Below are 18,392 nucleotides of genomic sequence, written 5' to 3'. Positions count from 1 at the left end.
TTACGCTTCATCAGCCTGAAAGCAGTTTCGCTTCCTTTCCATTAGAGGGAGACAGCGTGTAAATTTTGTCTGGGTAAACAGTGAACATAAACAGACTGCAATCCTCAGTACGGGTTAAAAAAGAATTAATCAATACGGACCGTGTATTACCCACAGAAATACCTACTGAGTTTAAGATTAGAAAATATTTGCAACATTATCAGAAAATATTGTTTGTATTTGTAGAAAATATTTCACCACAGTGGTTTGACTAGTTCATTTTGTACTAATAAATAGAATGGGCATTTAATACTTTTACCCTAAATTATTATTTTTCTTTATATTATTCACCCTTAGGACCACTGTGCTTTACTATTTAATTACTATGTTAGTAAGTGTTTGTTATTACATGTGGAGTATTACATACATGTAATGAAAACATATTGTACATTTCAAGTTAAAGTTCAAGTTTACTCATACACGTGTACTGTATATAGTATAACAAAATGCTATTGAACTAGCTCTCAGATGGTAAACAGTACAAAAAAACAACAACAATACAATTTTATAAGAAAAGAAAGACAGAGACAACAGACAATGTGCAAAAAAACAAACAGGTAACAGGTAATGTGCAAGACAACATCAGTTGAACAAAATCATACATCATCAGAATGAAATAAAGGATAGAAAATTATGGGGAGTGAACATCTTGACACGTGAGGTAGAGGTACATTTCAATGTTTGTTTGAGTTTTGATAAAGACATAAAACACTGTGAGGGTTCAGATCGTAGGTTAGAGAGAGTTTAATAGTTTGATAGTGCAGGGGTAAAAACTGTCTCTGAGTCTGGTAGTCCGGGCCCGAATGCTCCGGCACCATTTTCCAGATGGTAGAGGGTCAAACAGTCTGTAGCTGGGGTGTGTGGGGTCTATGATGATGCTTAGAGCTTTCCTCAAGCACTGTCTGTCATAAATGTCCTGGATTGATGGGAGAGCAACCACAGTGATGGACTGGACCGTTTTCACCACCCGCTGTAGGGCTTTGCGGTCAGACATTTAAATATAAGATGAGAATATAAATATACTGTATGGTGGGATGAGAGTTTGAAGAAAGTATTTATTAAAATGACAGATGTTTATTCTATTAGTTTAGGAAAGCTATATAAAAGGCAAATAGAATGTTACAATATATAATTAAATATGTATAATTGAAATGAAGGGATACAAATTTAGGGTGGTGAGTGGTAAGCAGTGCTGCCTTACAGCACTGGGGCCCTGCATTCACTTCTGGATCTGGGGTGCTATCTGCATGGAGTTTGTACGGTATGTTCTCCTGTGTTTGTGTGGATGTCTGTTTCCTCTGGGTACTCTGGTTTTCTCCCACAGTCCAAAGAAACTTACAGTACTGTGCACCAGTAAGATAACATTTCAAAGACCAGTTTTGCTCACTATATTACAAAAAAAATTGCTGCTCTGGAAAACGTTCAGAGAGGAGCAACTGACTACAAACACAAGTTTAAAAAAATAGTTGTGAACCCGAGAAGACTATAAAGGCAGCCGATTCATGTACTAAAAATGTTCACATTGAGAATGTCTACCTAGTGAACTTTCTCAATCCAAACAGAGGATCACAAACCAGAGGATGGGAATAGAAAACCACAGGGAAATGCATTTGAAACTGACAACTGGGAACAGTTTATAGATTGCATTGTAGGAGTATGGAACAAGGTGGGCCAGTGTGTCATTCAAGTTCAGTCTTTCACAAGCTTAAGGAGGTAGATATTGGCTTAACTGGACCAATTTGACAGCTTCTGCTTTAAAGAGAGTTAGAAACTCTGCAGACAAACCAGCCCTTCAGGACCAGTATTGGACAAACCTTCTTTAGAAATGCTGACTAGCCCAGCTAGCATATTTTTGAGGAGATGAAGAAAACTTGGTCATTCTCATGGACCCCTAGGGAGGGATTGTTCCCAGGACTCTCTGTTGCCTAACAATCCCAGACTCCTCGATATATCATGGAGTGGGCAGCTCCAATGCATTGCCATAAGCCATATCACCCTGCAGCTCACAACTGACATCCCACTGAAGCTAAGCAGGTGTGGTCCTGGTCAGCACCTGAATGGAAGACTCCTTGGAAAAACTAAGGTTGCTGCTGGAAGAGTGTTAGTGGGGCCAGTAGGGGGCGCTCACCCTGAAGACTGTGTGCGACCTAATGCCCCAGTATAGTGGCAGGGAGTGTAAAAAAAAGCACCATTCTTTGGATGGGATGTAAAACTGAGGTTCTGACTCTTTATGGTCATTAAAAATCCCAGGGTATTTCTCAAAAAGAGTAGGGGTGTTAAGCCAGTGTCCTGGCCAAATTTCCCATGGGCTTTTACCAATCATGGCCTCCTAATAATCCCCATCTATGAATTGGCTTCATCACTCTGTTCTCTTCCCCACTGATAGTGTGCCAGTATGCTCACTAGAATTTTATTAGGCTGGTAATCCTTGTAAGCCTTCAGAAACACACCAATACTGAAGGTCTTGAAAGATGTTGAGGTCTTGATCTCTGAAATTAAACATGCGGGATAAATTCAGAATGATGTCCTACAGTAATAAATGTGTAGCATGTGGTACAAACCAATGTATTAATTTAAGTATATATGTTTCCTCAAACATCTGTTCAGAATTTTAGAATATAATTGTGCTTTTTCACACACAGGTTTTCCTGGGTAATGTTATCAAGCTTTATTGGGTTAAACAACTGTGAATTAGCATTCCCTGATTACTGCACAGCCAGCTCTCAAACTGCTTGGCACTCACCCGGCACAGCTCACTTAAGCTTGTATGTCTTCCCTACGAAATAAGTCACATATTAAGAGAGTGTTATGCAGTATATCCCTTTTCTTGTACTCCTTATACTCTTCTGGTATAAGACCCCAATTCCTAAATTATATTTCAATAAATATGTGGCTGAGAAGCTAATTCAGCTGAGCAGATTGGATGTAAACTAGGTGAATCGATATGAACTCTTGAAAACAAAGTTCCCCAGTACACAGCAAGGTTAGCTTGTTACGTGAAAAAATAGACTTTGTCATGATCGTTGGAAGTGTTTAGTCAGTTTTTTTTCTCCTTATCTTCCTTCCAGCAACTACGTTGGGGGGAGAAGCAAGGGTGTGAGACAGGGTGGCCAATCAGTGCTCCAGCCTTCTGAAGGTTTAAAGACCTCTTGGCAGCTTGTCCTGTACAAACAGATAACTGCATCATTACTCCACTCTGACAGTAAAGAAACGTTCAGTGCATTCATTTGAATGACGATTTTGAAGAAAAGCTAAATAAAAACAGTTCAATGGCCTAGTCCAAAAAATGCTGCATTACAAGCATTTATTTGCTGAGTGGGTCTTTACAAGCTTTTACATTTTGTAAAAACAAGCAGCAATAGTAATGGACATACAGAGCATATGATATAGTGTATTTTAGGTGTTCAGAAGACTAGGTGTTACATACTGTAGATGTTTAGATGTTATATCAGAAGGCTTTGAATAATCGTGCCCCCAAAAATTACTTCTCTAGTTACAGGAGCTTGGCATTTAGGGAAATACGTGCATCTGGAATGAGAATTAGTTAATACAGTATAAAGGAAACAGAGAGTACAGGGTATACTGAAATTGGGGTGATGTAATTAGTGCAAGTACCACAGGGATCTGTACTAGGACCATCACTCTTCCTAATTTATATCAGTGATCTAGATTCTGTTATAGTTAGCAACTAAACAAGTAGTAGGTTTATTCCATGCTGAAAAAAAGAAGAAAGATAACACAACGTTTCGGCCGTGGAGCCTTCTTCAGTTGTTGTGCTAACTAGTCACATTTGCAGATGCTTTAGGATTAGGTGGATTAGCTAACACTGTAGAAGCAGCAAATGAAATTGAAAAAGATTTAGATAAAATTCAAAACCGGGCAAACACCTGGCAGATGAAGTTTAATAATGACATGTGCAGGGTTTTGCATGCAGGTAGTAAAAATATAAACTACTCATATAAAATGGGGAACACTGAGCTGGAGGAGGCAATTTATGAAAATGATTTTGGTATTTATGTTGATACATTACATCTTCCAGATAATGTGAGGAAAGCAATAAAAAGCAAAGCAAAATGTAAGTCTATATAGTAAAAATTGTGGAATTCAAATCATAAGATGTTAGAGCAATCACATACTGTACTGGGACTTACAAAGACTAACAAAGCTAAACCTTTATGGAATTGACCAGAGAAGACCTGATATGAGAATTCAAAATCCTCAAAGACACTAACAAAGTCAACACAGTGGACTTCTTCCAAATGTATAGTGAAAGACAAACCATAGGGCACAAGTGGAAACTATGTAGAATTGTATTTACAAAGAATAGGAGGCACTTCTTTACTCAAAGGCTTGTACAGTAGGTGTTGATATTTATATTTCAGGACAGTTGGTCTCAGTAGTTCAATCTTATTTTTCTATATGTTGCTTCACAACCATTTACACAACCATTCACTAATGAGCTATTTTCTACTTTTGACATATGTATGGACGGAGTTAGCTGACACTGCTCTATGAAAAAACAAAAACAAGTGTTATTACATAATTTGATGACTGGGTGATTATTCACCACTATTCTGGCTCAAGGTGGATGGGATGGACTTTATTCTCTACTTTTATGCTACAGCTGGTGTTATGCAATGCCCTGTTTTCTATTAATTGTTCAGGCAGAGCATGTTAATTGACAGACAAATGCAAGTTCACATAAAAATGTTCTTGATAAACTGAAACAATAGAAAAAGAGTTTCACAGTAAAATTATGCAGACCTGTGTAATTCACTTGAACTTAATAATGCAATAAATAGATCTTGATAAGATGTGAAGTGGTCCGTGAGACTGACTGAGTTATGAAATTAAAAAAAATGTGTATAACTGATAGTTCCAGATGCTGTTAGCCCTTCTGTGATTGTAAACTGTAACATCTAACTCAGAAGAGGCTGAACTCCCTGTATATCTCTAATTTAAAAACCAGTAGAATGACACCTTTCTCATGCTGAGCAATTCATATTTTTCTTCAGTACTTCACACACGTGTTGTTGGAACAAATCAGTTTCTGTAAATGGTAAAGAGTTATAGCCTTATAGAATTCTTAAACATGACACCTTGGAATATGACACAAATCAGCACTGTTCCGTTAATCCTCCACTCTATTCCTCAACAAATCCTTTGTCCCCTTTTATCCTATGAACCTCTCAGAGATTTTGAAACTTCATCCTTCAACATCCCGAACTCATTTGGAACTGAGAGGGATTGGCATTTCACCTGTTACATATGCGAGAGAGAGCGGTAGGTTCAGACAAGGTGGAGACTTTTGTCCACACAGCATTTCCCAGAAGGGGGGTGGCCTGCTGTCCTCAGTCACCTGACCAAATGGTGAAAGACAATTGGCCGGGTGATGTTTAAATCCAGGAAGCTAAGGTTTCTAAGGGGCTGTTGATCTCTGTTTATGGGATTGCAGAGGGGAAAGTGAACAGATAAGGAAGCAACCTACCACTGTGCCCACAGAGTTCGGATTAGTTGGATTAGTTGTTTAGGTCTCAGAGAAGAGACACATTTTGTAGTTGCTAAACAGCTTAGTTGTCTGGCAATAAAAAATATCTCAGTGCAGTCAGAGGTAGTCTTTTCTTTTGTTGTGTTTTTGTTTTAGTTGTTGTAAAGTAAGAATAAATCCTCGATCATTTTAGGTCTGTGTTGAAGTGGTGTTTCAAATGTGCAAAATTAACTACCAGAAAGGATTCTTTCACACATATTATTAATTCCTACTTGTGAACACCTGTTCACACATTTTTTTAGGCTGTAAGGAGAAAATGAAAATTTGAAATGTAACTGACCCCTTCTGGATATCACCATACAGTGGGAGGTTGAAAAGCCGTCTTTATTGACTGGTCTTTGCTTTGATTTAAATAGGCTTGCAAAAAACACCTGGCAACAAAGCAGAAAGAGAACAGAGCTATAAAAGACCAAACAATGATTATTATTGCCACAGATATGACAAATACTGTATATTGGATGCAATAATTTTCCCAACATTCAAATACTGGCAAAATCCAGCTGAGAGCAGCTGCTTATGAAAGGGTTGCAAAATAATTCTGTCTTATCAGTTTCTCTTGAACTGCTGTGTCATAAAAACGACCTTCATTCAACAGAAATCGAACCATTATCTGAAGCAAGCTATTGGATAACTTTTTAAGAGTCATGGCATAGAAGTAAGAGCCAATCTCAGTAGAGGGTGATGCTATAAAAAGAGGTAGGAAACAAGTGATTGACATGAAAGGAGTTACTGATTATGAAATATGATATATGGAGTAAATTGAGCTTGTGTAGACAAAATTCACATTTGCTATTTGAGCCAGGCTCAAAGTCAGGTTTGTTATATCTGAATTTTAAAAAATGTGTTCTTTTAAATTCCTACAATTTTTAGAAAACAAATTCCACAATTTATTTAGTCTTTTTGAATTTGAAAAAGAACAAACAAGGAATTCATTATTTTTATAAATTAAATCCTTTTAATTCATTTACTTGATTTAAATGAAGTATTCACGGTGGTGTAGTGATTGCGATTGCTGCCTTGCAGAGGCAAGGGTTCCATTCCTGGGGTGCTGTCTGTGTGGAGTTTGTGTGTTCTCCATGTTTGCATGGATGTGGGTGCTTCAGTTTTCTCCCACATCCCAGAGACATACAGTACTGGTATGTTAATTGGGATCCAGCAAAACTTGGCCTGGTGCGAGTGTGTCTGTCTGTGCCCTGTGATGGACTGGCATCCCGTCCAGGGTGTATCTCGCCTTGCACCTGTTGCTTGCTGGGATTGGCTCTGGCTCCCCTGCAACCCTGAATTGGATAAGTGGTTACAAAGAAGATGACTGAAATTCTAAATGGAATTAAAAACTGCCATTAGAATGCCTACATACAGTATTAGGCTTTTGACCACATATGGTTACACACCCTGCAACAGGTAACAAAAAATATTAATGAGCTTTTGCTCTAGCAAGAACAAATATGAATATTAATTAGAATAATTTAAGTTTTAACTAAGCTACTCATACAAATAATTCTCAGCAACTGCTTGCTCTTAAGAAAACCACCCACAATGTAAGATACAGTTTCAGTAGAGAGTGAAGTATGTGCCACTTTATTATGCCAAGTACTGTAAAGTTATGTAAGAACTGTAAAGTTCTGTAGAAGGTGTTTTTTTTCAGACATTGAAAAAAATAATGTACTATTGTGAACCTGAGTACTATATTAAAGACCCCAATACTACAGTTATTACATCTTGATAAATATCTGATTGCTCAAACAATTTCATTATCATCACTTGTCTGTCTTGCACATTTCAAAATAATAAAATTATATACCGTGGGACAGCATATATTATGTCTTGTTTTACCTGTATGTATTATCTGGGAGAATACTGGTAAGACTGTAATGAATACAACTTTCTATAGTCCTGGTTTACAAATATGACTTAATTGCACACATATGATTTAATTTAATTTAATTTTCACTTTCACATGGATTAACATAAAGGTTCACTTTCACATGGATTATTGGTACCCTGCCATTTTCCTGCTTGTTTCTCAATTTTCGCTCACTTACACACACTTGAAAACCGAGAACCTGATGTTACAATAAAGGTCAACTGACCAGATTCCTGTTGGTTTTCATAATAGCCAAGGGTGACCACAGAGTTCACACCCTCTTCTTTATTGGCTGCACTAGGGCCAGCCCCTTCAACCACCAACATGTGTGAAAACACAGTGTGGGATTATACAAAATAATCCTCACAAAAGGAAACTTTGAAAAAGGTAATGTTTTTGTTAGCACGTTATTTGTGCTATGCTGAAATGGTGCCTTTTAAGCTTGTGTCTTTTTGCCTACAACAAAGTACAAGAATGTATAAAGAAGGGTGCTAGTTTCATGTCCTGTATCAAAATTGTTGCAAAATGTGTTTTAACGTATCTCTTGTTTAAATGTTTTGATTGTGATGCCTGGCTTTTTTCAAAATTTCATTCGAAATGCCCTTTTGAACATTAAGAGGGAGGCAGTTTCTAAGTGTATGACTCTGACATCACAGGAGGAACTGAAATCTCATTGTCTCATCCAATAGAAATAGGATTAGAGTGCAACATTTCAAGTCTTAAAATAAATTATGTTTTAATCCTGTGCTATGGCATGCTGTTCTAATATAAGCACTGATTATGAAATTATCTTCACGTTTTCACCAGATTCAGGCAGAACGGAGTCAGTAAGGTGAACCTGCCCTATGAACATAAGAAGGGGTACAAACAAGAGAGTGCGTTTGGACACATTTTGTTATGTTGGTAGTTAGGAGATAATTGATCCGAGGATCCTGCCATTTCTTCATAGAAGCCAGGGCATTAGTTTCAATGACTTGGTTGGGTACCTATTCCGTACTCCCATAATCCAATCCTTTGTGTAAAGAAAGTTCCCAGTTTTCCACGTGTGCCTTCTGGATCCTGTTTCACTGCTAGTCGTTTGTTAATTATTATTAAGCAGGTGTGAGCCTCGCCAGTACCTTGATGGGGGACCTCCTGGGAAAAACTAAGGCTGCTGCTGGGAGAGGTGTTAGTGGGGCCAGTAGAGGGCGCTCACCCTGTGGTCTGTGTGGGTCCTAATGCCTCAGTATTGTGATGGGGACACTACTGTAAAAAAGGTGCTGTCCTTCAGCTGAGATGTTAAACCAAGGTCCTGACTCTCTGTGGTCATTAAAAATCTCAGGGTGCTTCTTGAAATGTAGAGGGATGTTAACCCCTGCCCTGTCCAAATTTTCCCCTGGCCTTTAGCAATCATGGCCCTTAATAATCCCCATTTATTAATTTGGCTTCATTACTCTGTTCTCCTCCCCACTGATAGCTGATGTGTGGTGAGTGTACTGGTGCACTATGGCTGCTGTCACATCATTCAGATGGGGCTACATGTTGGTGGTGGTGTAGGGGAGTCCCCATTACCTGGAAAGCATTTTGAGTGGAGTGTCCAGAAGAGTGCTATATACAGTAAGTGCAAGGAGCTATTATTATTATAATGTTTGTCTTCACTGGACCAATTCCAGAGAGGTATTTGTTTGTATTATGTTGACTGAAATTGTACATTATATTATAAATTAATGCTGTGTACAATTTTTCCCAACACCCCTTGAATAAAATTAAAATGCTTTTACCCGTGCATCCTAACATTCAGTATTTTGTACTGCCTACCAAAGTGGTCTAGAAATTTGAAAGGAAATGATGCATCAGCATAAACATCTAAATTATATTCATTTTGCAATTTTATTTCTAGGTCATTATTTAAGTAACAGCATTAAATGCTCTGCCTTTTCTTTGTTAAACATCATCTACCATGTGTTAGCCCAGTCTTGTATTCTATGACTTTTTGAATATTCTTTCAAATAGCCTTCATCACTCCTCCCAGAATTCCATTTTTTATCATTGACTCAGATTTGTCCTGGACATTGAAGTAGTTACACTCAGCACTTGACGTTCTAGATCTACTTCATTCAAGCAAGATATCTGATATATATCCTATATCTGATATGTACCTGAAGTGCGAGGTCTTGTCATGTGACCAGTGAGAGAGTGAGAATGAATGGGATGACCTCACTATAACTGGCTCAAATGATCTCTGTTGATCTGTCTCCCTCTACCTGATCTGACTCATAGTACCAGTATGACATGTATCTGTTATCTGTGCTCCTGCTGAGATTTTATTGCAGCATCCCACCCTCACACAAATCTCATTAGAAAACTTGCAAATAACACTGACATAACAATAAGTGACCCTACAAAGCATACTTATAAGCTTTTACCCCCATTTTATGATTGCAAGCCAGGTTTAAGCCATATACTGTAAAAGTGTCATTCCCACTGACACTATCAATGTATATTGCATTTTCTTGTTGTTTACAATTTTTGCAGGTCCATGCTTGAACTCATGGAATCAACAATATAATTCAATTGGAGCAAAACCAGTCAAATTCTCTTTTATAAACATTTATCTAAAACCACCGCAACTACTTTGCAACCTCTCAATGTCTCATTGTGAACATTTGTGTCTTGGTTGTTATTTGATCGGAGCTCACCTGTGATGTTTGGTAAGGCTACAAACCACAGGGCTGCAAAACTTCTGCATCAGATTACTGTTTCTCCTAAATCATTCTGATACACCCATTTAGAAAACGACCTATTTATCACCACTCTCCATTGGTTTCCATACCATAAAATAAAGATACTGCTGGAGCAACATGATACATTGCAGGCATTACAGTGTTTCATGTTCATACAGTTCATTGATCAACACACAGAGATAGCATCACCTTTATCAACATGAAGAATTAGAATAAGATAAGATCACTCTATTAGCCATATACAATTTCTTGCATTAGGAATTTGTCTTTTCACATACCCCAGCATGCTATCCATGAGACCCACTGGCAGGGAGAGAAGGGTTGGAGCAAAGGGTCAGCCATTTATACGGCACCCCTGGAGCAGTTGGGGTTAAGGGCCTTGCTCAGGGGCCCAATGGAGTAGGATTCCTCTGCCACCCACAACCTGCAACCTTCCAGCCAAAGGCACAGATTCTTAGCCACAGAGCCACCACTCCGCCCCGATAATGAATATCGTTACAAAGTATGTCAATACCAAGCTGCCCTGTCAAGAATGTCTTGTGTGATGACACCAAGCTCAGAGGGGTACTGCAGGTCATGCTTACCATGGATACTCACATCCAGGTGTCTACCTCTGGACCCTAAAATATGATCAAATACCTATAGTACAGTGGAATACAAAAAGCTTTAACTACATCAGGAGCAACACTGCAAGCTTCCACTCTCCCTCCAAAGGCACCCTGGACCATAGCAGCAGAGAGTTCCAGAGAAACAATATCAACACAGGCCAGGATTCACAGTTACCGGGGGATGAGGAAGCGGTCAATGCAGCACCAGCAGCTTTTTGGCTGCATGCGGATCAGCCAGCCAGATAAATTCCTACCTCTATCAGGTCCAGATTAATCTTTTTGCTTCATCAAAAGTAGCAAATTTGGACCGTCTATTTAGAATAAACAGAATAATTTAGGACAAATGGAAAAAGATTTGTTTCCAGAATTTAACAACCTCTGAGCTTCGCAAAATGTTTGGGAAAATGTGCCCACAGCAACCCCCAGGACAAGCGTACACAGAGGAAATTATCTTCATAACACCTGGGTTCACATACAGTAGCAATAGGACTGAATTGCTTCTACAAACCCATCAATTGCCGTTCTTTGCATTAAATAGATTGCAGAGCAGGTTGGATAAATGCATTGCCTATATAACATCCTTCTTTGACCACGGGTCCCGTTGCTTTTACAATCCACTCTATCATCTCGTCTTGTGTCTGGCATGAAATATGATCTAACCTCTAACACCTTCAGTCTTCAAAAAGATGGTGAATTTAACGAGTGTATTAAAATCATAATAAAACCAGTTCATTTCGTTAGTACTTTTTTCTTAGCTACAAACATACACCGGAGCTTCCTTAATAATAAATTAACAAATCTTATCCCTTGATTCCAGTCTGTCACTGTGGAGAATTAGTTAGACACCCCTGATCACTTAAGGAAAACGATGGGAAAGGCGTCACATACTAGTGAATACTATTTATCGAAGCCTACATGCTGTATAAAACGTTATACATACGTACGACGAAAATAGGCACAATACTAGACGCTACATTAAATATTACGTATCCAAATATTTTACTCTCCCAGGGAAAAGAGCTGTTTTCACCTAAGTTATCATCTCTCTGCCACCTGAAAGACAAAAGTTACGTGTTACAAAACTGATACAGCTATTACAGAAACAAACAAAATTATGTGACATATTACTGTACACCAGTTAAATGTACGTATACATTGTTGCTGACTAAACGTTTCGTTCTAGTTCTGTAGCTCTTTCAGTTAAGAGTTAAGCTACACAATTGCACAGTGGACTTTGTTTAGAGCACCGGACCGGCACTTCTGAATTTATAGTAAACTCCGCCTCTCGCTCCGGGGATGTCCTGGAAGACGGCAAGAGGTATAAAAAGAAGAAATTAATCTGTCTTTCACTTTGTATCAGGCTCTAAGGGGCGATTTCCGTAGGACATTACAGACCTCTTACAAATTGGAAGAGCTCCCTGAATCCTAAATCAGCAACCCACTGGACATAATAGGGTAAGTCATTGAATAATATTCACCGAATAAGATACTCATTTAAAGCTATTGATAAGAGCCTTACTATCCGTATGGTAAATATTCATTAAGTGCTCTATTAAATTATAGGTCAACTTAGGCAATAGTGTACTATTTCATTCCTACTCAGCTACTGTTAGCAATTTCTGACACGTGTATTTTGTCAGTTCTCTTGAAGATTTTTAAAATCATGATTCCTTACTAAAAACCTCCACAGTGGTTCTCTGCTCCGATTAATTGTGGTTTCGACGTGGAGGAAGGTGTTTCTTGCACTCATGCACCATATTAGTAAAAGATGTTAAAGAGGTTTTAAATATAAAGTCATTTTTACGTACAGTGTGTTAATGAGACAGTGAATGCGTTCTTGATAGAAAGAATGTAAAATACATAAAATATTCTTACGGAGCAAGGTTTTGCTACTGAAACCATTTCCCCAATATCAAATAACTTTCTAGAATCGCTACTTTTAAATTTTTTCTTTTTCTACATAATTCAAAACATAGAAATATTGTACAGACTATACCTTGCTACAGATGTAAGAGTACATACTGTATCAGTATCTGATATTATATACTGTAGATATCAGACCGTGACATTTTGTATTTCACTCCTACAAGCTAACAGAAGGTGGCAGGGAGATTTATTGACTATCATTGATTTTAAGGTTGGTGTCACTTCAGCAGACTCTTTGCTTTATGTACAGTAGTTTTAGGGGGGATGTACAGGTATGTAGATAAAAAAGACACAATGGGTCTCCCAATGACACACACCTCTGCCCTCTCCCAGAGCCCATATTTCGCTTTTATAAATAAATGTGAGCTGGAATCTGGGATGGGATTAGAGGTGCAGTAGACCTGTTGTTGTACTGGTATCACCCCACCACAAAAATCTATTTTAAAGAAACTTTATCTGAAAATGATTAGACAGACTTCCAAAGATCTCACCCCTCACACACAAGGAATTAAGGGCATTGGTCATTTCTATTCAGTACCTTTCATTTCTCTTTGTACCAGCTCCAAAGATGGTTGGATTGAAGCCCTCAGATATCCCTCCAACGCAAGGTGTGAAGTTCCTGAGTGCCGGAACAGCTGCCTGTATAGCAGACCTGTTCACTTTCCCCTTGGACACGGCCAAAGTTAGATTACAGGTACTCATACTGTACATTGGCAATGAACATGTTTTCAGTAATGAACAGCAGTCAGCCATGGATGTGCTGTACTGTAAGTGTGCAGTCTTGTAACAAAAAATAAAAGTAGTACAGCATGTTTAAAATCTTAAACAGATTTTCACTATTCTTCAACAGGTTTTTCCTTGGAATGATTAAATTCAGATAACATGAGTGCTGTTTAGAATATGTTTTTGGACACTCATAGTACAACATGCTAACTTAACTTGGGCCACTTCTGGTACACAAGTTAATCAATACTATCAGTGGCTATAGTTTTCAAAGGAAATATCTCAATATGAATTCATAGTGGTTGGCTGTATTATAATCATTACTGTGTCTCAGATCCAAGGAGAGAAAGTGGCTGCCGACGCAGTGAAAAATATCAGATACAGAGGTGTGTTTGGAACCATAGCCACCATGGTGAAAACAGAAGGCCCAAAGAGTCTCTACAATGGACTTGTCGCAGGTCTTCAGAGGCAGATGAGCTTTGCTTCAATCCGGATTGGTCTCTATGACACGGTCAAACAGTTCTACACAGCTGGAAAAGACAGTAAGTACTGTAATACTTTGTTCTGTATCGTTCACTTGGAATATCAGGGTCAGGATTTAAGTCTTCCTTTAAGATAACCATTCTCTAGATGATTCAAAGTTACCCCCGAAATCTTTCAATTAACATTTGTAATACATAATGTCCATCCCAAATTGATGGCATGAACTAGGCTTGGGAAAAAAAATGTTAGTTTTAGATTTACAGCATTAATTCAAAATATTCTATTCAATTTAATTTACTGCAATGAATCTGTAGCTTATAAAATAGGTGAGGGGTTAGATACATACAGTATACTGTAGAAAACTGTCATTTATGATTTGAAGGTAAAGCACATACTGTACCGTACTGTCCTCAAAAGAACTCAGCTCTGTATGTCAATTTTCTTCTAATGTGGATGTACTTTAAGCATTAGATTCACCTCTTGCTGTCGCCTTTTAAGTTGAAAGTGCTGTAATGACCCAGGTTCACATCTTTCCCCCCAGATCCTGGCATCGGCGCCCGGATCCTGGCAGGCTGCACCACGGGGGCCATGGCGGTGTCGATAGCACAGCCCACAGATGTGGTGAAGGTCAGGTTTCAAGCCCAGATGAACCTCAAAGGTGTGGAGAGGAGATACAGTGGCACCCTCCAGGCATACCGACAAATCTTCCGTCAGGAAGGGCTGAGAGGACTATGGAAAGGTCAGGAGACTCTTCTGATTTTTTACTTTTGACTGTTTTTGTTGTCTCAATCAATAGATTCTAATTAATTCAAAGAAGCCCTGCAGAGGACACATGTTGCTCTATTAACGATATCAGTATAATACTGTAAGAAGTACATTACAAAGTGGAGATGTGGTCTAAACGCATCATCTTCAGGGACTTTTATTAAAAAAGAAAGCAACTCAAGTTAGCAGACATCTCTGCGCAAACTGTTTTTCAGGATAACTGAAAATGTTGCTTAAGTGCTTTGAAACAACGTGGTCATTTTTATCTATCTATAGAAACTTACTTATCAGATTGTTTTTTTTATTTGAAGGTACATTACCAAATATCACCAGGAATGCTATAGTCAACTGCACAGAACTAGTAACTTATGACATCATTAAGGAGGCCATTCTGAACCACCAATTGATGTCAGGTGAGTGCACAAATTCTGCATTCGATTTTTCAGCATGCTTAATGTTCTAAACAATTCCTTAAAATGTTAAAATATTGTAGATGACTATGCTGTTGGTGGAATGGTGTTGCAGTGGTCATCATGGCTACCTCAAAGCACTGGGACCCTGGGTTCAATTCCGAGGGTGTTATCATCATGGAGTATTCTCCCTGTGTTTGTGTGGGTTTCCAAAATGAATGGATATTATTCTGTTCTGTCTCTTGTATATCTAAATACTTCTTTCTATTGTTTGTGGACTGAAAATATTTCTATACATCTTGCGAATTGTTAACGTTTTGTTTTCCACAAAAATGCACTTACTGAGACCTTAATTTACATTTCCAAAGGCACCCAAGTGTTCCTGAAGCAGCTGTAATGAAAACTTTGGGATGTAATGAAAACTCAGAAACTGTACCTGTTCTAACCTTTTAGATCAATGAGGCCTGCTATGCTCATCTTTATAATCTATATTGCGGTTTGTGCCATTTATTTGCATGTTTGTTCTTATTTTCTTCATTAGATTTGAGGCAGACGGAAATCTACTCCAAGTTAACATTTTATTTCTTCTTTACAGATAATCTGCCCTGTCACTTTGTATCGGCTTTTGGAGCTGGGTTCTGCACCACAGTCATTGCGTCCCCAGTTGATGTTGTGAAGACCCGGTACATGAACTCCCCCCCAGGACAGTACAAGAGTGCTTTGAACTGTGCTTGGACCATGCTCACTAAGGAGGGGCCAACAGCATTTTATAAAGGGTGAGAACCAGCATAAATACAGCCATCTCCATCTTCATTTAGTGTTTTTAATTATGAGCAAAATTAAACACATTGCTCAAAATAGAGATTATTCCATTGTTTGACTGCATGGTAATAAATACAATTGTTAGGGAAGCTGATGACTCATATACTGTACACAGACCAAAGTACATCACATCACAGATCTCTTTTCTAGTTTTGGCTTTGATTAATAAGAACTAAGACAGATGATCAGAGGTTTTTAGACCCTGGCTTCAACTGAAAGCAAAAGCACACCAAGCATACACAACCACATAAACCAAGTCATCTGACAGACAAATGGATTACATATGCAGGTTAATATACAATTCATACCTCTCATACCATAAGCTACAGAACTTTCCTCCTACAGAGTAACTGGTACATAACTGTACCTTAGTTACTTTCTCAGGGCAATCCTGGACACATCCACAACAGTTTGGGAGACATTGATCCAACCAAGCTGCAGATAATATAATTTGAGTTTGCTATATGAGACAAAGTGTTGTCCTAGGAAGAAACACAGTTTATATTTGATTGCATCATCTCTTTCAGATTTGTTCCCTCGTTCCTAAGGCTGGGTTCCTGGAATGTTGTGATGTTTGTTTCCTATGAGCAGCTGAAAAGGGCAATGATGATGTCCAAACAGTCTATGGAAATTGCTGCATAGTCTGCCTGGTCACTTTTGAAGACACTATCCCCCATTAGGATTACATTAGTAAAAAATATATATCTAATGGACCAATAATCCTATACAATTTTGTGCCTTGAAAAGAAGAGAATTCAGGATTCAAAAGAGAACCCAGTACTTCATTACCACCAAGATAGAGTACATTACTACACCTTTGTGTAAATTTCCCTCTTTCAGGGCTCGAAGTTGGTTATTTAATTACCGATGGTAATTAGTCCTTTGTAAAAAGGGAATGATGGGAGTGCATCTTAATGTATGCATTAACCAAACGTAATTAGCCACAAGTGGCTGAAATGAACCATAAGCTCCTAGATAAAAAAAAATAATCCGGGGAAGTCAGAAATAGTTTTCTCCTCTATTTATATTATTGTATAGAGCTTCCCAACATGTTTTCTTGTGTAAAATATGTTTTAACAGAGCTGAAGTACAATTCTGTGTTTTGAGAATATACTGTGTGACTGTGAATCATACTGTATCAGTCTAGAACGTCTCATTTATGCCAATTTTGTTTCACTTTCTTTTTCAAAATTATCTTACTTTCACCAGAATTTTCTTAAATGGGGTTAATGGAATAAGACACTGATTTCCTAACTTTCAGCAGTTAAGAGCTGAGCAGCGATTCCTGACTTCTGCAGGCTGGCTCAATGCACCCCAGGAGATTAAAGTTAGGCACTGAGTTCCCAGCCTACAGCACAACAAATGAAAGCATTTTTAATGGCACGTAAAAATGTGTCAATGAAATATTTACCATTGTTGGACCTTCTGGAAAAAATCCATATTTATAATGTATTAAACCATAATAAAGTATAACTTTTTAATATAATTTTTCTTTATATTATACGTTACTGTATATTCAAGCCACTTCTGGATTTTACTTTTGTGGTTACAGTTGTTAAGTCAAACTCCAAAACAGCACAACACCTGTCATTTTGACCATAGGATATATCATTTTACTTTATTAAAGAAAAACCAAAATGTAAATTTATATCTGTATATGTCACCCGTTTGTAAAACATTGGATTTCACTAGCTATACTGTCACATCATTTCTAACAATGGAGTGCCCTCTAGCATACAGAAGGTTCATGACAGTTTAAGGGAATGGTATAGCATAGCACAATGACTTGGCATTTATTGCACACATTATTTTGCAAGAAGAGAGAATAAAAGTCTGTGGCTATATTTGCATCTTCTTGCTTGCCTGAGATGGTTGCTTATTATTCTAGGTTGAAATCTACTCATGGCTTGTAGGTGAAAGAGCCTGAAATGTTTCTCTCAACACAACAGAAATTTCAAAGACACACAAAAGCTGCATTACATTAAATACAGACATGCTTAACTCATGCCAAAGTTATAACCAGGTAGATAGGGATCTAGACTTAGTATGGTTGAAATATACGTAACGATATTCATTGTGCAAGACATGGAGAAAGTTCCTTAATATATGTAATGAAGAACAAATGGACTTTAAAATAGTAAAAGGTTAAAGGATAAATGCAGAGCTGTCACCTAATTATTTCACATTTCTATTTAACTATATCAGCAAAAATAAATGAGAGCAAAACTCAAAACAATTAAGTATCAACGGCACGTAAAGTATCTTAACAAGGCCTTATAGCGAAAACAACAGATTTTTCCTATTTCTCAGTGTGGAATTCTTTTGCAGTAAAGGCACACTGAAAACTCTCCACTTGAACATCTACAGTTTGTGAATATACTGTACTTTATATTAGTGAAGCTAAATTGTTTGAGGATATGATAGATTACGTTAGTTAGAAAGGTTGATTTCTCAAAAAAGGAGGCTCGACCAGACTGCAGC

At 38.0% G+C, this 18,392-nt stretch overlaps 1 protein-coding gene across 1 annotated transcript; it reads left to right on the top strand.

Annotated features, from left to right (window-relative positions):
- The first annotated feature begins 12,131 nt into the window (after positions 1–12,131).
- ucp1 (uncoupling protein 1) lies at positions 12,132–18,351 on the top strand. The gene is made up of 7 exons (XM_088909940.1): positions 12,132–12,237; positions 13,269–13,402; positions 13,766–13,973; positions 14,456–14,653; positions 14,991–15,092; positions 15,685–15,865; positions 16,439–18,351. The coding sequence occupies exons 2-7, from the start codon at positions 13,277–13,279 to the stop codon at positions 16,551–16,553; spliced, it is 930 nt and encodes a 309-aa protein (XP_088766066.1). The 5' UTR covers positions 12,132–12,237; positions 13,269–13,276; the 3' UTR covers positions 16,554–18,351.
- The last annotated feature ends 41 nt before the right edge of the window (positions 18,352–18,392 follow it).

This window comes from Atractosteus spatula, chromosome 1, assembly GCF_055471065.1.
Source record: "Atractosteus spatula isolate fAtrSpa1 chromosome 1, fAtrSpa1.hap1, whole genome shotgun sequence".
NCBI lineage: Eukaryota > Metazoa > Chordata > Actinopteri > Semionotiformes > Lepisosteidae > Atractosteus > Atractosteus spatula.
This window is presented reverse-complemented; position numbering and strand designations above follow the sequence as displayed.